The 20,723-nt window shown below is 28.3% G+C and overlaps 1 protein-coding gene across 2 annotated transcripts; it reads right to left on the reverse strand.

Annotated features, from left to right (window-relative positions):
- Positions 1-2,572: 2,572 nt before the first annotated feature.
- Positions 2,573-9,710, reverse strand: LOC114185980 (probable phospholipid-transporting ATPase 4). 2 transcript variants are annotated; one of them, XM_028073970.1, is made up of 11 exons: positions 9,435-9,710; positions 6,871-8,828; positions 6,590-6,700; positions 6,033-6,309; positions 5,863-5,951; positions 5,657-5,735; positions 5,361-5,570; positions 4,910-5,035; positions 3,998-4,096; positions 3,630-3,821; positions 2,573-3,539 (listed from the first exon to the last, which is right to left on the reverse strand). In XM_028073970.1, the coding sequence occupies exons 2-11, from the start codon at positions 8,694-8,696 to the stop codon at positions 2,859-2,861; spliced, it is 3,690 nt and encodes a 1,229-aa protein (XP_027929771.1). In that variant the 5' UTR covers positions 8,697-8,828; positions 9,435-9,710; the 3' UTR covers positions 2,573-2,858. The 2 variants fall into 2 exon arrangements, with proteins under 2 accessions (XP_027929771.1, XP_027929772.1); XM_028073971.1 differs by lacking the exon at positions 9,435-9,710 and adding an exon at positions 9,209-9,374.
- Between the last annotated feature and the right edge of the window lie 11,013 nt (positions 9,711-20,723).

Here is a 20,723-nt window from a genome sequence, read left to right on the forward strand (position 1 = left end):
ATATTTAAAAATTGAGAAACTTTAAGAAGTTCACAAAATTAAATAAAGACTTTGGGGAATTAGATGATAAATTGATAATTCAACATTTTCATCATATTCATACTATGACATACACAATGTATTCTTTAAATTTTAGCACATTAAAAATTACATAATACACTTGTCTTTTCCAGTTGTACAAGAATTTGAAATGTTAATGCAAGAGTCCATAAAAGAAGTAATCAATATACACAAGTGCAAATTTTTTTTTCTTTTAATTTTATGCGGGCTTGCGGGCCGGGCCCGCAGGCCAGACCCTAATTGTCATCCCTACGAAATAACTTCTAAAATGAAAAAAAAAAGGAACAAAATAATTTCAAGTAAATTAGTAGATATAACAAAAGGAAAAATAAAAGCAATTAGAGTAAAATTAATAAATAAAAAGTACTAAAATTGATTTATATTCTAAACAAACTTATTTTCATTAAACCAATAAGATTATATGAAATGCTTGAGTATGTTTTTATCATTATGTTGGTGATGAGAAAATTTTGCTAGCTTTGTTAATAACTTGATTTATTTCAATTTTGATTAATTAATTCAATGGAAAATTTTATCACAATCAATTCTTTTAGGTATAATTATTAATTTAGTCTCCTAATTGTTAGGTTTATTATAATTTGATTCCTTTATTATTGGTTTGTTCAATTTAGTTTTCCAATTATTTAAAAATGTTCAATTTGATTTTCTTCATTAAGTTAGAATTAACACCGTGTTCGTAAAGTACACGTAGGTGAAATTTTCAATTTTTTTTAATTTATAAACTGCCACGTGTCAGGTTACCATCGTGTCACGTGGCAGTTTATAGTCGTGACATGCAGTGGTAATAATTGTTTTCAATTTAGTCATCTATTTAAATATTTGGTTGAATTTAGTATCCCTATTTTTTAAAACGATCCAATTTTATCCTTTATAATTTGAGACAAAATTAGTAAATAAGCTTAATTATAATTTATATATACATGTTAAAATATATTTTTTTAATTTATACATCAAATCACTACACCTAAATATTTTATTTTTTACAAGTGTACAACATTTTAAGTATAAGAAATTACAAGTAAAAATGTAAAAAAATAAAATAATTTGAATATTTAGGTAGAGTTATTTGATATATATATATTCAAAACAATTATTGTAACATATATATATATAAGTTGTAATTAAGGTTATCTAATAATTTAGTATCAGATTGGAGAGGACAAAATTGAATTATTTTAAAAAATAGGGTTACTAAATTGAACCAAAAATTTAAATAGATGACTAGATTAAAAATAACAATTATCACTACCACGTGTCAATATCATAAATTGTCATGTGGCACGACGGTAACCTACACATGACTGTTTATAAATTTTTTAGAAAAAATAATTAAAAAATTAAAACTAAAAAAAAATATGGTTTGACACGTGTCCACAAGACACCTATTAACTCCAACTTAACAGAGATGACCACATTGAATATTTTTACATGATTGGAAGACTAAACTGAATAAACCAATAATTAAAGAATCAAATTGAATAAAATCAAAAATTTAAGGAACTAAATCAGTAATTATACCTTCTTTTTACTGTAAAAATAACTTGTCAAACACACTCACGAACCCTCCATCTTCAAACACCATATTCAGCTTAATTAAGAAGGTATATTTAAAAAATAATATTCTTTTCATGATTTGCATTCTTTTTCTACACAGGAAAATTAAGAAAAAAAATTTATACACAACACTAAAATCTAAATATTTCTTGAAAAGAAGGTTAGGTTACCACTTAGATCGAGATTGTATGTTGATATTTTAACAAGTTAGTTTACGGTTATTGGTAATTAAAAGTTTTTGTATTATTGTTTAATTATAAATTATACATTTATGTAATAATTATTTTAAAATATTTAATTAGCTAATAATATAAATTTGCAATCACAGTAAACAAAAATAAACCCATACCCTCATGGGAGGGGGATAGGAAAATTGATTTCATAACAACGAAGCAAAAGGAGGAGATATTTTTATCTCATATTTTGTATTAAGTGAAAGATATCGATAGCCGTAGTTGTCAAGTACAGATAGATAAGTGCTGCCGTATCCAAAATAGTTCTGACAGGTGACAGATACAAAAGAGAAAAAGTTCTAAGACAATTTGTATTGAGCTGATTATAACCATTTTTGTCGTTTCCTTACCCTCTTGTTTCTCTCATCTTTCCATTTCCATCCCTTGCTGTGACTTTCTTATTTCAGATTTACGATCCTTCTCAACTTCTACTTCTATACAAGTGCTTTAATGGAGTTTAAAAGATGTGTTTAAGAAACTCACTCATCAGTCAGCAAGAATTTTTACTAGCAAAAATTAATTTTGAACTACTGAATAGAATTGAAATATCAGTAAAATTTATTTTTGATCAAATTAGTTGAGTCACTGAATGTGATTAAGATGTGTGAATAAAATTAATCTGAACCACATATTTGCATTGAAACATAAGTCCTTTTTCATTAAAAAAAAATGCAATAATATATTTTTTTAACTTCGAAACCAGGTATACCGTAAAACTGTTTAGCACAACTTGGCAACATCATTTGAATTATATATAACCATCTGCTACGCAAGAAATACACTTTGATCATTCAGAACTTACTAGCTTGGTGAGCTCTTCTACTTAAATATGTTACATACAACAGCTCACTTTTTTTTTTCTTAATGCAAGGGGCTTTAATTCACCCATACACATAAGCACGAAAAGAATTTAAATGAGACTAGAGCTAAAAAAATTAAAAAATGCAACTCCTAAAAGGTGTGAAAACTAATAAACTGTGTTTGTAATTGTCATAATGGAGACAAAGAGCCCACTGAAGAGCCCACTGAAGACTGCTGCTGCTTCTTCTGCAATTTACTTCTAAAATACCTAATCTTTGCTTCCACTCTTGCCGTGAATCCAATCTTCGTTTCTTGCCTTGCTTTAGACCGCTCCCTCGTCCACATGTGTTGATCTTCAATGTCCTTCTTGTAGTACTTGATTTCTTGGATAATGTGATGATCCATGGGATGAGAACATCTTTGCAAGGATATGTGGGCGAGATAAGGAAGAACGCATGTGATTGTTACTAATAGGGTTGTTGTCCAATAAATAGGAGCAGGAGCAAGAACCTCCACCAATATTTTGTAGGCAGATTTGCAATATTTTGGTGGAAGCATGCCATATAACAAGAGAAAGAGGTACCAAGTGGTTATGCTGCCCCAGACAAAGAGGTGTTGGATCCATGTGAAATGGCTCATTGTCAGTGCAATCTGGCAATTCACAGTCCAGATGATGCAAGTGAACATTGTGGTACCAACAGCAGCCATGTCTGCGACCTGGCCATTGGCACGGAATGCTTGGTCATAGAAGATGATAATGACAAGGAAGAAGATGACGAGGGAGGAATAAAGACCATTCCCCATCCATCCCAAGATTCTATACCAGTCAAAGAACAAGTTTTTGGGTCCTTGCTGATACAGTGCAGGAAACTGCAATGAGCGATGGCACATCATAGGTTAGATTCATCCAAACACGGACAAAAGTACAGACTACATTGAAGGCGTTTCAACGGAACAAACCTGTAAGCAAACTTCTGATGGAACATCTTGTTCAAAAACTCCAAGAGAAATGACAGGCAATGATGTAAGAACAACATTGAACAATATCATGTACCAGTCATCATAAACCGATTGTCCAGAGAAGCCCGTAAAGGCCTCAAAATAGAAAATGGTGAGGCCAAATGCTATATTTTTGTAGAAGAAATAGCATATCTGGTAAAAATAACGAATCACTTTAGAAGGGAAATATACGAGTCAGTTCAAAACAGAAACAACATGTTAAAGATTCAATTTATCTCTATCATGCACAGGATAACAGTGAATTTGACATCAAAGACATTGAAGATATGAGAATAATGATCAAGATTCAAGATAAATATATCAATTACCATTTGTGCAATTCTCTTGTAACACCAGTGTCCATGGACTACCAGAAGCCGCTCCAAAAACCGGAATTGGGCAATAGAAAAGTCACTAGCCATTACTGCCTGAAAAGAATTTGAAAGCTTGAGTTCCACAACTTCAACAAATGGCATATGCTTCCAAACAGAAAAGGAACACACATCTGTTTTTTCTTTATCTGAAGTACGAATGTTCTAGACCAATTGTAGATTTTAACCAAATTATTCTTCACAGTTGATGATGTAAAATTGTAAATATGAAAAGTAGTCAGCAAGGTGAGATTTTGCATTATTTCACATGAACGGAAGCACACAAATTTGCTAAATTTAAATATTGCTCGGCTGACAATTCCATGAAGTCCATATTCATATTTCATAGCAAAAACTATAAGTTAGACTAAAAAAATATTAATTACTGTAAAAAAAAATTAACATTAACTAGTACGCTGAAAACATTGTTAACATTCAGGGAATGAAGCTGATAGGTTGGAAAATAGTGTTGAGCACAATGAAAATGTTTACTCTTCGATAAATTCAGACTGAATGATCCTCATCTGGTAGTTTAAGATAAAACAAGGAAGCTCAATATATTCCATCCAAAGCAAAAAGCTTCGCCCCCTTGGTCAGCGCTAACAACAATAAAGTCATTGAAAAGGCTTGACAAAAGATCGTAACCCGAGTCCAACATGAAGAATTCTAAAACACAAACATCACAGGCTCCCAATATTCCTAACCGCAGTCATTTTCTAAAATACCACCAAAGGTATACAAAACCAAAATTTGATTTATATTGTGAAAATTAATCATATAGTGTTGCACCCTAAAAGAGTATGTTAGAATACATCATGCGCAGATATAATTTAGCACGCATAGTCATGCATAAAAGAGCTGGACACTTACCTGCATACCTTCAACCCCACTGATTCCAACACCAATGTCAGCTTCTTGAATCATGCCAACATCATTTGCACCATCACCAATGGCCAAAGTGGTCTTCCCAGTTCCTTCTTTCACTAGCCTTGTAACCTGACTCCAAAGGAATAAGGGATTAGAACACAACAAAGCAGTATACATTTTATAATTATACTCGTACACTTGATAAAGAGATTGAGATTAAATTAGATTAAGATAAAATCTACCTACAGAAGCATTTAAGTAACAATATTTCACAACAGAACTCCATACCCGATCTTTCCCATATAACATCAACATATATGCATACAGTTGTCAATGTTTTTTCACTCGAATTATTGACAGTAGCATCATTTATAGTGATCCATTATTGAGATGCAGTATAAACTATTAGAGTAGATCTTACAAAGGAATCGATGAAAAAGGAAAAAGTTCTTACTAGTGCTTTTTGCTTTGGAGACACACGACAACAAATAACAGACGCACAGCCGACAGCCAGTCCCAAAAATTGGAGTTTGACATCATCTTCTAAAGCATACGTTAGAGTTTTCCCATCAATAATTAATGCAAATGCAGCATGTGGATCCTTTTCTAGCTTTATCATTTGCGAGGCATTGGTGATTTGATTCAAGATGTTACCTTTGATGACCTGAGGGGTTACAAGAGCCAGGCCTAATATCAGATGAAACTCATGTCTATTAGTGAGTTTCTCTACTATCTCAATGAAAAAACTACCTCTTTCGAATCATTGGTTTCTGAATTCATTGTGATACAGATTTGCCTCATGCCCTGTCGAAGTAAACTACAAGCAAATCTGCAGAGAACAGAAACAGAAGTTTCACAAAATTCAATTACACAAGCATTTTCAAGTAACTTGACAAATAAATTCAGAACAAAAATGGGATGGTGTTATGTGGTTAAATAATTTGCAGAGGACAGACCCAATGTTGATTGCAGTTTCCATCTTATCCCCAGTCAATACCCAGATCTTTAGACCAGCTTGAGCAAGTTTGTCAATGCATTGAGGCACCTGATGAGAACAAAATGTTGAGGCAAAGAGCGAAGCAAGAAGATATTTTATTTTGACTGTATAAATAACGAAACAACCTACCCCTTTCTGTAGTTTATCCTCTACAGCAGTAGCGCCAACAAGTATCAACTCTCTTTCCATAACATCTGAAACCTGATCAAGCATTGCCTCTCTGTCAGCTCCAACAGCTGTTTTGGCCTTCTGAAACTTGTTATTCCAATCAGAGTACTCTTGGTCGTCAAGCTCTCTATAGGCCAAGGCTAGTGTTCTCAAGCCAGCTTCTCCATATTCATTCAAATGTCTAGTAGTAGCGTCCAAATACATTTTTCCATTCTTAGACAGTCGATCAAATATGATGCTGCACAATCAAGCAAGAAAGTAATGGATGCGAAGCTTACACAGGGAAATCAAAAGTATCTATACTAAGACAGCATATGCGTATTTTCACAACAAACTTTTTCTGGAAGCAAAGAGTTGTTGTGATTACATAGTATGCTCGTAGAATATAAACTCCAATCATGAAAAGGATTTTAATTATTCCATTGTGGAAACTGATAGAAGGTCATACTTGATCATTAACACCATCAGTTCAGCTGAGCCGACAATATTAAAGACAAAAAACACATGAATATGCTAACCTGTCAGCTCCTTTGCAAAAAAGAATGATGTTTCCCTCCTCGTCACGCACAATCACTGACATGCGCTTCCTTTTGCTAGTAAAGTCCAGCAGATTCAAAATTTTATATTCTCTGTATAACTCAAACAAAACACCAAAATAAATAAGCATACAAATAAAAAGTAAGAATTATGACATCACAAAAGAAATAATTTAAAAGCAAATGTCAGAACAGCACCCTTCTCATAAAGAAAACAGGAAAAGGATAAGCGTGGTAGAGTTTGTTGTGAACAACCATCTCACCTTTGAACCAATTGTCCTGAGGCAGAAAATCTTTCGCGGATGACAACACTTGATTGAGTTCTCCTATAAAATTCAAAACCAAATTCTCTGGCTGCTACTAGAAAAGCCCCTTCATCAGGTGACTCGGCCTCATAAGTACAAATGTCAGTCTCCTCATTTAGTTCAGGGATGGCCGTATGACAAATTGCTAATATCCGGAAAAACAGTAAAAGGACATTGGCATTTGGTTCTTTCATCCAGTTACCATTCATAAGGCGATCATCTTCGAAACCAAATCCCTTTATGGAAGTCCTTTGATCTTGATCTTCATCATTCTTGGAATTAGCAACAATCCCCAGTTCAGATTCTTCATCTACAGTAATATTTTCCCATGGCACTTTACTCTCCTTAGGAATGGAAAAATTAGACATATCCATGTCCGGCTCCTCAAGATCAGAAGCCATCTGCTTTGCTGCAGCAAGTTCAACCTCACTGGAACGAACACCATATGCAGTACCGGCAATGGAGCACTTCAAAAAGTCCATCTGGTTGCAAGTTAAAGTGCCAGTTTTATCAGAGAGGATGGTATCTACCTGACCCAACTCTTCATTCAAATTTGATGTCCGTGCTTCAGCTGGAGTTCCAGTTTCATCATCATACATTTGAATGTCTTGGTCAATGAAGGTTGCCTGTAATACCTTGACAACCTCAATTGAAACATAGAGCGAGATAGGAATCAAATATCCATAGAGAATGAGTGCAGTAATCAGATGGCTCATCCCAGCCAATCCGATTTTCCCAGGATCAAACTGATATTCAATATTGTCAGGCCGTAAATACCACCAAGTTGGGGCTTGGTATTTGGTCTTTGCAACAAATCCTATTGAACTAATAAAAGATATCAATATAAGGACAGTGAAAAGTGTATATATGATATAGTCCATCTTCTTTTCTATTGTGCTTCTCTTTGAAGGGGATTTTGTAGAATTCTGCATGACTTTGCTGTCATGTCCAGTGAAAATGACCACTCCATAAACATGATCAGTGTTCCTAAGCTTCGAATCTCTGAGGAGAATTTGACTAGGATCAAGAGGATAAACCTGATTTTCATGCTCAAAGTTCCCAATAAAAGTGTAAAGATTGGGATTTGGATCTTCACAAAATATTGTTGCAGAGAAATCCTTAAAAGCCTCGTCGTTATCCAGAAACAAGGTAGCCTCCAAAGATCTCTTCACCTTCAAGTTGGTCTCTCCATCTAAATTCATTGTCTCCACATAGCATATTCCATCCTCATAACTTGACGCCAAGAGAAGCAAGTCGGCTGGAAAAAATTGATCTTTTTCTACTTTGACCACATCCCCAACCACAATCTTCTGCCACGATCTTAGGCCAAAAGTCCCATTGCCTATATGGAGACAAACTTTCCGTCGATTAACTTTGACATCCTGAAAGAACCTGCGAGAATCCTCCAATGCCTCCTTCACCATACTGAGTCCCACAACAAAGGCCAGAGGAGCAATCATGCTCAGTGGGCTGAAAGGTGAAATTGGAGAAGCCGAAAGGCAAGCAGCCAAAAGAAAGTATATGTTAGCAACCCTTCGAAACTGTTCAAACAATGCCTTAGGTAGAAACGTTATGACATTGTACTTGGTGGTTGATATATCATTCTTGCAATAAAATAGGGAATTCTTTTCATGGAGTTGAGGCTGGTTGCAGAAAACTGTTCGCGAGTAGCCAGGACCTTGAAGTGGATAGGGCAACTCTTCAGTGGTAGTTGGCTTCAGGCAACCAAATGTGTAAAGTTGGCTCCTCCTACGGAGCCTTGCCCTGATCCTCCCCCGCGCCATTCCACCCAGATTTCAGCTCAAAGGTAGTTTATAGCTGACACATAACCAGTGACAGCAAAACCTAAATTTTCTTCTACCCTCCAGGGACCAATTAAACCTCCCCCCTTATCCCCAATTTTGTTTTTCCGAAACCTGACAAAATATACACACAAACAAAACTATTAACCACTTCAAATAAACGTGATGATAATTTGATTGATGCACATCACGGAACATAAAGACAGCTACCAATTCAGCAAAACAACCCTCGAAAAAAAAACCTAAATTCATGCGTGAAACCTAAAACCACTAAATCGAAACAAAAGAGCAAACATTAAAATCCCTCCCGCATCCATACATCAGAAATTTCAAAAATACAATCCGACAGTTAAGAGGAAACAAAATAAACCAAAGCTGAAGAGAGATCTTGTGACGGCTCAGTGAGGTCTGAGAAATTGGTCGAAACAAAATTGAGAAGCTAATGCAAAGGCGCCCATCTCAAGAATTCACAAGAACTGAAAGGAAGGTCTTACCAGGACTACTATTCGTTTGAAATTTTGCCTTGGCGAAACAAAAAGAGGAGCGGAGAAAGAAATATTTAGCTAGAAATAAAGATCACATAGGAACAAAAACCAAAACCCCTCGAAATTGAAAAAAGGAATAATGAATTGACATGAGAACAAATAGACGAAGATTTCGAAGAAACTGCATTCCGCACAAAAAAAAAACACATTTAGAAAAAGAAAAAAAAAAACGCACCACACGGCAGTAGCTTCTCCATACAGCGGAAGACGGCAGAGGCTGTAACAGAAGAAAACAAAACAAAGTAATGACAGCAACAGATAGATACATAGATAGATAGAAGCTGGTTATTGTGATTGTGTCTTGAAGGTTCTGACAAGAGTAATTGCATCGGTATTTTTTTTACCCCATGAAAGAGAGAGAGAGAGAGAGAGAGAGAGAGAGAGAGAGAGAGAGAGAGAGAAGAAGAGTGCTTGTGTTCAAATTGAATGAAAAAACTTTAGGATAAAATAAATACAGTGAAGAGAGCAATAAAGAGAAGTACTACTACTGCTATAAATTAGAAAAAAAAATATAAATATATTAATTATTATTTTATTCTTTCAGAGGAAGAAGCTGGAGAGAGAGTGAGAGAAAGAGCGTGTCACTCACTCTGTCACTTTCCTTCCTCACAACAAGTCCAAACAAATTTCTGGTTTTTTTCTTCTTTTTCATAATTTCATACCTTCCACTTTCTTCTTCTTGACTTTCATAAATCAAAAAGAAAATTCTCCAAATTTTGTGAGAGGATCGACACGGTTTCTTGCGTGGAACATGGGTTTCATCGTGAAGTGCCAAATGGCCTAATAAAGGTATTTTTGTACTATAGAAAAAAAAATATTTTATAGTAAATTTAAGAAAATACAAGGTGGACCCCACTTTCCGATGTGGCAGGTCCTAATATCGGATTCAGAGGCACCTAATAATGGGTTTGTCAGTAACAGGGTATAGGATTTTTGGGTTTCTATTTGTGGGCCCACATGTGCCACGTGGAGGAATATGTTTGGGTTTTAAAAAGTAGGTAGGGCTACTACACTACAGCATAAATTTATTCACTTTTATATAACATAGGACAAACCACACGTTGAAACTGTCAATTGTAATGAAACTTCCTAGAAGATTGATTAGGCATAGGTTTCAATCCTAATTCCTGTATATAATTAATTAGGTTTTATTCAAAATATACAAAATATTAACAATACTCGGTTTAACTTTTGGAATTATGTTTTTTCTTAAAAGAAAATGTGTGAAACGCTTTTCATACAAAATAAAGTTTTTTTCTAAAAAAGCTTATATGACACCTTATTGACTAAGTCTTCTTTTCTTAATCCATGCCCAACCTAAAATGCTACTTTAAAAAAGAAAAAACATACATCAGTTTTCCATGGGATTGTTATTTTGACTTATAAAGGATATATAAAATTAAATATTTATTTATTATTTATTACTTAATATAATTTTCTTTCTAAAGTGTTATTCTTTTTAATTATTTTAAATATTTGAAAATAGTTATTTATCATTTCCCAAGACCAATAATTACAGCACAATATATATATATATATATATATATATATATATGATCAACTCTATTTAATTATAATATTGAAGAATTTTTTTTTCTCTCATTTCAAGTTCTCTATTACTTTTGTTGCATGGGTAAAATTATGTTATTGCATTTGAGGATAAAAAATAAATTTGCTAGTTATTGTAACGATACATGTTATTGTTTAATTATATTTTTATGAGCAAGTTAAACTTTTGGTAACTCTTCTTCGGAATAATTCTTGAAAAGTTAACATTGAGAGAAATTAACTCACACTTAATTGTGATTAATACTTGGAAATAGTGGTTGAGATATTATGAAAGACTATGAGTTAGATATTTTTTGGTGAAAATAATTCTTTGAAAGTTAACATTTTGTAAGGTAGGAGAAAAATTAACGCATAGTTATAATAATTGTGATTAATACTTTGAGAGAGTGGTTGAGATATTACAAAAGATAATGGGTTAGATTTTTAATTAATTTAATTTATGCACTTTAAATTGTATTTTGTAAACTGTGAAAATATTGTTTACAATACTTTTAAATCTTTGCGATAACCCTTAAATTATATATATATATATATATATATATATATATATATATATATATATGTGTGTGTGTGTGTACGTGTTAACAAATAATTTCCTTAAATATTTTACCTTTTGTTAATTAACATTTAATTTCTTAACTAGTTTTGTAAGTTATTCTTAAAACTAGTTTTTTCTTATTTAATTTTTTTATAACTTTATCATTTGAAGTTATAATATAGACTTCAGATGATTGTAATTTGAAACTATTATTGCAATGATTATTTTGATTTTGGATTTTTCGTTTAGCTCTTTTTAATCTATAATAAGTGAATTTTCTTGTTTGTGTACATATTTTTAATATAACTCCTTTATAATATAATTATTTATTAAATATTTTAAAATTAATAAGTTATTTTTACTTATTTTCTATAAAATTCATTATCTTTTTTTTTCTTTTTTATTCATCAATAATTCTCTATTCATTTCATTTTATTTTTAATAAATATAAAATTATTTTATATATTATCTTAAAAATATTAAACTATTATCACCTACTAACAACATATTATTATTTATATTTAAAAAATTATACACACAAGCACGATAACACATGTGTATACGGTAGTATATATCGACACTTTTCAGATTTTAAATGTTGTTTTAATACTCCTAAAATATTACTCACCAATATAGAAAATTATAAGTATTTTATATTCCATAATTAATTTATTAAATTTATTTAACGAGTGGTATTTAGTAAAATAATCATAACAATTTCTTAAATTTATTTTATTAACTAATATTTTAACATTTTCAAAACTACAAATTTTAATATTTATATGTATACTTTAATTATTAGTATAAACGTATAGCCATTAAATAAATATTCTCGGTAATTTTTTCATTAAATAGTTCGCATAATTTTATGTAAAGCAAATAAATATCGCATAGGTGTACTTGATTAAGAAATGAAAAAGACAAAAGAGAGTTAAAATATCAATAACAATAATATTTTTATTTATATTTTAATATTTCAATTTTATTCTTAATTATTATTTTTAAAATTAATTATTTTATAAATATTTTTCCTTTATTTGTTATTTTAAAATTTTCTCTTTTGTTTATAACTATTATTTTTGAAAAAAATTATTTTCCAAATTTTATATTTAATAATTATTTTAAAATTAGTTATGTAATTTTTATTTATTTTAACTCAAATTTCTAACTGCAAACACATACACTGTATTACATGTGTTTTCTCTTGTATCAATAAGGTTTCTTTGATGTATTATAGAAAAACGGTTTGGTTGTAAATTTTATAACTGTACAAATGACGACAAATATTCATATGTTTTTTCTTTTTTTTTCCTGCAACTAATATTCATTCAATAGAAACTAACCATTAACAAAATTAAAAATATGAATTTAGTTATATGTTATTGTAACAATAGTGTATCCGTTATTTAAAAATATGTAATATAATAATTTTGGAAAATTAACATATATTTAGGGAAAGAAAAAAAAATTCACAGTTTCTTTTTGTTTTATGAGGTTTATGAGTTTTCAAAATTAAATAATCTATATATAAAACTATACTTTTATATATAAAGAGACTTTTTTATATAAATTTCTTATTTGATTTTTAATAATATAATTATTAATTGATATTTTTAAAAATATAATTGTTAACTAATTTTTTAGAAGTAATAACTGATTTGAAATATTTTTATTTTGAGATATTTTGTATAAAATTATAACATGTTTCTTTCATCTTTGTTTTCTTTCCTATACAACTTCTTACTACTCAATATATTTTCGTGTAGCTTAACTTAATCAATTCACATATTTTATTAACTTATTATAATACAGTACAAATATTTTGAAAATGTAAACATATCTGTAATATAATGTCTATGTTTAAACTAGTATGTATAAAGAGAATTTTTTCTCCTTTTCGAATACATAATTCATATTTCTATTTTACTTTTTATAATATAAGTATTATTAACTAAAATTTTAAGAGTAATTATAACTGTTATTTTAAAAATTTTATAATAAAACAGTCACACATTTCACTTTTATTATTTTTTTTCTTCATTATATTTGTAGTTTCTACGACTAAATATTTTTTACTATTCTTAATGTTTTTATTTCATCTAGATATTCTATATTACTTTGAACATGACATCTTATTCTTAATAATAAATTAGCCACTGAAATATTTTTTTATAAAAATAGTTTTAAAATTATATTTTAATTTACCATTTTCTTCACTTATTAATTGTAATTAAGTTCTGCAAAAGAATTTATCATCATTATCTATACATATATACAATTCTTAATATTTATTTACACCTAAATACAATTCTTAATATTTGTCATTTTTAAAATATCTATAACATATTATATGATGAGTCGGAATATTTATATTCTTAATATTTATCATTTTTATTGATACTTCTTTAAATTTTGTATGAATTATATATTAATATATTGTAGATATTTAAAAAATACAAAAACACAAAGACTATCTCTCATAACATAATATATTATAGATAAATTATAAATATTAGCAACTCACAATATAATACATTATATATATATATATATATATATATATATATATATATATATATATATATATTTAAAAACGTGGATATAATATACAACTCACAATTTAATATACTGTAGATATTAGAAAATTAGATACACAAACACATTAACACCTGAATTCTCTCTGGTTTGTAATAAAGGCATTTATAATTTCTTTGTATAAAATTTAATCAGAAACAATTTTTAAACTTTTTTATTTCCATTCTCTTCTAAAAATGTGATAAAACCTTGCTTCGAAAAAAGTCACTTAAAATTCAATGTTAAAGTTTGCTCAAAGACTACACTCGTTCAGATCTCAACCCACTTGCCTTTAAATAACACTCTTACACAATTTTTTAGGCATTCACTTTATCAACCTTTTACAATTTTGTCTTCATCATCAACTTTCACTCATTTTAATGTAAAAGTCTCTCTGTACATATGATTTTTCAAATGTTGACTTTTCTTCTTTCAAGTCAACTATCCCTTTTACAATCAATTTAATTAGCTAATCAAACAAACCAATAAAAAGAAATACTCACTCATACTAGTAAGCTTTAAATAATAACTAATTGGATTTTGTTCAAATAAATTTGTTTTAATAATATACATAAAAGAAAAAGTGTTCTAGTGTTCATAAATCTTATATCTTTTATGATTTATAATTAAGGATAGTTTAATTATATTTTTTTTTAAGGTTGAATATGTTTTTGGTTGTCTGACTTTTAGTAAAAATTGAAATTAGTCTATTTTTGTAATCTTGAATCAATTTAGTTTCTAAATTCTGTAAATGCATGAATTTAGTTTTTTTAATCAAATTTTATTAAGTTTATTTGACGTTTCAAACACATTTAATTATAATATTTTAGTTGATTTACTCTGTTTGACTCGTGTTTGCTTCAATGTTAGCCGGTAAAAGGGAACATGAGTCAAACATTGTAAACAAACTAAAATATTATAATTAAATGTGTTTGAAACATAAAATAAACTTACAAAATTTGATTTAAATGATTAAATCCACACATTTAAAGACAATGAACTAAATTGGTTCAAGGTTTTCAATAACTAATTCCAAATTTTACTCAAATTTGTAAGCCAAACACATATTTAACCTTTTTAAAATTTTTTAAAACCTGTTTCAAAGATGAAATTATAATGAAATTATGACTTTAAAAAAATATTTTAATTGCTTTAACAATATTATTAAATCAAATTGAAATTTGAACATTAAAAACAAACTGAATTTGAAAACAATTTAAATATATCTTATTCTCTGAATGACTTTGAGAAACAAAATTGTAATAAAATTTCAAACTCTTATTTAAAATTAGATGGACGATCTAATAATATAATTTCAAAAAATTTGAAATAAAATTAAAATATACAAAATTAAATCTTTCTTATAAACATAAAATTCAAAAATATTATATAAAAATAAAAATATATTAATTTAGATTGGAATTTGACTAGCAAATTATAAATGTTTAGTGATTGGTACGTGGTGGCAGTGCAGGAGAGAACATGCAGTACATTAATTATGGTCATGGGATTATGTGGTTGAAGATTCATCTACTAAATCTATTCATCAACCAAATTGTTATGCCAAATAAATGGTCTCAAAAACACACAAAATTCTCAACTCCATCACATTACCATGTGATCGTGCTTTAAACATTCCGACACCAACTTTGACCTTTATTGCCAACAAAAACCAACCATTCATGCATTCCGTGTATCTATTATGTTCCAACTTATTAGTATTTTACTTGCATTTTAGATCAATTTAGCGTTTTGAAATTTACCGAAACTAATAGAGTTTTTCATTTCAATATTAAAGAAAAAATAATAATTTTATCACATAATTTTTATAATGGTTTGAAGTCTTATATCGACTAAAAATAATACAATTTCATAGTATATAACGGGAGTGCAAATCTCACCTTATAAATATGTGAAATTGAGTTTGATTCAAACTTTATTTCTTTACATGATATCATTATCAGGTTAAAACATATTTTAACCAGATTAATTAGACATTTTATTCCATCCACATTCACTGTCAAACCATTAACATACCACTAATAGTAAATGAGTTACAAATACAATTTTGTACCAACTTATTAGTATTTTACTTGTGTTTTAGATCATTTTATGCTTTTCAAATTTACCCAAACTAGTAGAGTTTTTCATTTCAACATTAAAGAAAAAAAGAGAGAATAATTTTATCACATAGTTCTTACAATGGTCGAAAGTCTCACATACAGAGATAACACAATTTTATAATATATAACTTATGTGTAAATCTCATTTTACAAGTTTGTTTTGTAGAGTTTAGTTATACTTAAACTTCACTTATTTACATGGTATCATAGTCAGATTAAAACATATCCTAACGAGATTTATTTGACATTTTGTTCCACTTGCTATCGTATCGTTAACAGACTATTCATTTGAGATGAATTACAATTATAGTTTTGCTGGATTGAGTCAAGTTTTAACCCACTTCTTAACAATAACAAAATTTATTATTAGTATATCAATACAGTGTCTTCTTACAAATTTCAAAAAAAAAAATCTTAGAACCTATTTGAGATTTTTTAACAAAAACATAGACCAAGGGAGTATTTTAATCAAAATATTAATGATAACAGCAACATAAGAAGGTAAAAAACAAAATAAATATTAATTATATGAAATTTTGTATGTTCATCATAAATACTAGTAATGATGTGTATTTTTATGTTCCATTTGGACGAAAAACGGACTTGATAAAGAGTGAAAGAAAAAAAAAAATGAAAAGTGTAATTGTGTCACTTGCAAGAAACAGTAAAAAAATTGTACTTTATTTGATTTATGTATAGAAAAATTAAATTAATTAATTAATATAATAAATTATTAAAATATATTTAATCAAAATTCAATAAAAAAGAAGTATGAATTAAAATTAAAATAATTAATGATAAAGTAATTATTTTGTAAAATTAAACATAACATTTAAAACTTAAACAAATTATTTAAATATTTAATTATAAATTATGCGCATTTTTCTATAAGTCAATTAAAAAAAATAGAGAATAACACAAAATTTGCAAATACAAAAATAAATTCTAGATATATTAGGTAAACTTTAGTTTGAATTAATGTTCCGCTTAGATGGATTAGGTAAACTTTATTTTTGGTCTTTTTACGTACTTCTTCAAATTTTATGGCGGTGATGTAAAGGAAAATTTGTTATTTGAACTATGTCAATTTATGCGTTGTTCACTATTTATACACGTGACAAAGTCATTAACTTTACATTAACTATTTTAAACATGATATTGGAATTAACTTTTAATTAAACAATCATATATAATATTATCCAGAATATATAAAATTTAAACTCAAGTTATTGTAAAAAAAAAATCATATTATTGGAAAATTTGTCTCTAACAAATCTGAATCATAAACACATCACTAGACTCGTACACTCAAACCGTAAACTAAATACGAAAATTCAATTTTGGAACTAAACTCATAAAATCCATAAATCAATTCGATTTATAAATCACAATTTCTATTCACAACCTATAATTTCAACCCGTAAATTCAACCTATAAATTTGATTTGTTGACTCAACTTAAAAATATCAATAAATTTTTAACATTTTTTGATTAAATACATTAAAATGATTATGACGTACTAAACAAATAAACAAAACCAATAAACAGTTTTATTTTAACTCTTCCTATCCCCAAAAGCTCAGAAACACTTTTGGCTTTTGGACCTCGATCAGTTTTATTTTATACATAACCCATTCTATTAACAGGGTAATTTTTGTATTACTTTAATATAACTATATTTTTATCTTAACCGCGTAAACATAATGAGAATAATTAAACATCTAACCGAGGCGGCAAAATAAAAAAGAAGGCCGGCAGAATTTATAAATTGGTTTTCCATTGCTAATTTTCCTTTCACACTTATATATCGCTACTTTTCTTTAATATAGTTTTTTTTTTCTTGTAAATAATCTGTTTTTAAGGAGAATTGTTCTACGTAATTTTTAGGGTTAAATATATTTTAATTCCTAAATCTTAACACAAAATTAGAATTTATTTTTATCTGAAATTTTAATAAAATTTGATCTTTAAACTTTTAAAATGAATGAATATTAATGTATTATAAAACATGAAATTATAGTTTGAATTGTTTACACAATTTGACACATTTTAATTTAAGTATCGGTCATAAAGATATATTAAGAAAACATCAGATAAAGAAGACTATCCAATGAAATTTTTTTTTAAATTAGGAATCAAAATATGTCAAAATTTTGGATACAAACAAATTACAATTTCGTATTAAAATTTAGAAGTTAAAACATATTTAACTTTAGTTTTTACACAATAAAAAATATATAATTTTAGTACAAAATCTTTTATGCTATATGAATTTTCATTTAAATTTAGTAAAAATAACGTTAACATGTAATTAATTTAAAAATAGTTTATTATTAATTTATTTTTTGTTTTGTAAATTTAAAGGCACGTCAACTTAAAGAAAATGTTAGACTCGATAAAAATCTAAAGCAATTTTAAAATCGTTAGTCATAGTTTTATAACAAGCATAGATGAAAACGACATACAAAATGAAAAAGACACAAAATAAAAAAGAATTTAAACATTAAAATATCTAATTAGTACAAGATAACAATTCAAAAAAATTCAAAATTTTCCCAACAAGTGGTAAAAACATGTAAAATAAATGGATTTTTTTAGTAAATGAATTTTCAAAAATATAAGGAAATAAAGAAAATTAGTAGATGGATTTTATTTTTTTTTGAGATTTTGATCCTTCAATCTCTATCAACATTGTCCAACATATTTCTTTCCTCATTTTAAGTATTTTTTTTTCCTTTTTTATGTTTTTATCCGATTTCTATTTCAAAATTAGAAGCTTCTCAAATTTTACTCTACAAAAGTTTTGTGTTTAAAAATAAATGTCTCTTACTTAAATGTAAGAAATTTCCTATCAATGCTCATTTTACTAAAACGTCTATTTATTTATTTTCTTTTTTCAATTACCTTTTTTTACACATCATGAAACTTTGGTGTGTCCTTTCCTTTATATTTTATAAATGTTCCCCTATTGCTTGATACATATCAAACGCATAAAGCAAATTATTAAAAACTAAAAGGAAAAAAATTAAAACCTACTCAAAAGCCTCACTATCTAAGATCATGGCTTTCTTTACTTTAATATGACAATAATAAAAAACAAATCATGACTTAGAAAAAGGAAAAAATATGTTTTAGTTTCTGAACTTCTCGTTAAATTTAATTTTTCTCGTAATTTCAAATCGACGAATTGATGTTGAAATGTTTCTAAAATATATAATTTGTTCACTTTCTCAGTTTTATGGTGGTAAAAAGCTATTTCTAAATATTAAAATCAAACATATACACGGACTAATTAATCTACTTTAAAAAATAATTTTTAAAACTTGAATGTTCAATCTCCACCCTTAAATAACGTATTGCTTTGTGATATCATTAAAAAAAAACACAATCGAAATCGTAGGGAATACTCATCCAACAGTAGGTTTATAAATAGAAAGTTGCGTTTGCGTTGGGATTGATCATCACTTTGAGACAAAGTCAATTAAACGATTTCAGGGGACAAAGAATAACAAGGTCAATGAAGAGGAAGACACGTTTTGGGTTATGCTTCATTATTGTTCTCTTAGTTTCTCGTACGTCTATAGAATGATGTTATGTGATGTTATGTTCCATTGTTTTTGTTGGGTTTATATATATATATATATATATATATATATATATATATATATATATATATATATATATATATATATTATGAGTTATGTTTATAGATATTGAGAGATTGTAGTTTCATATGATTATATGATATTAGTCTTGTATATATAAGATATTTAACACCACTTTTACTCCAAAATCTTGAGGCAATGGTATTATGAGTATTTATTTTTCTCATATGGTATAATATATTTCCCTTCAGGTGTATGATAATCCTTTTTGGTTATGGTTATGCGGTGAACCATCAACTCTGATATTACTGATAAATTATATATATTTTTCATATGAGTTATAGGATTGTAGTCATTATATATATATATGACATTAGTATTATACATAAAAGACATTTGACACCAATTTTACCCCAAAATTTGAAGAAAATGGTATTATGAGTTTTTATTTTTATATAGTATTTAATTTTGTCTGTTATATCCAATGTGTGACTTTTAACTCACTTGAACTATTTTCATCGTTTTTATTTTTCTAAGAACTTTAGTTATACAAAAAATATTGAATATAGTGAAAAAACTATATTTTTTATTTTAAAGTTTCTTTATTTATTTACTTTTGAGAACGAGACATGATGAGTCTTTATTTGTTTTAAGAGAAAAAAATTGAAAGTCTGTTACTGAATATGGATCTGATTAGGGTTTTGTTGCAGAAGAAATGATGGTGGTGGAGGGTGAAAAATGTGAGAGACGAAGTGTTCTGTTCCCAGAAGGATGCATTGAACCAGTTGGGAGCCAACAGTGTGACTATCTATGCAAGATCGGAGAAGGTTTACTCGGTGGCACCTGCAACAGTGATCAAATATGTTATTGTACCTGTTGAATTCAATCATTCACCATTACTAAATACACAATCAAACCCTAATAAACCTAGTTTGTGTTCATGTTGAACGTATCTTAATTAGGTTTTTAATTTCCCTCTGGGGAGAACCAAGAGTGGATTAGGGAATGATTTCACTCGTTTTTTTACAATATTAATACAAATATATATTTTTATT

The sequence above is a fragment of the Vigna unguiculata genome, chromosome 5, assembly GCF_004118075.2.
Source record: "Vigna unguiculata cultivar IT97K-499-35 chromosome 5, ASM411807v1, whole genome shotgun sequence".
NCBI classification, from domain to species: Eukaryota; Viridiplantae; Streptophyta; class Magnoliopsida; order Fabales; family Fabaceae; genus Vigna; species Vigna unguiculata.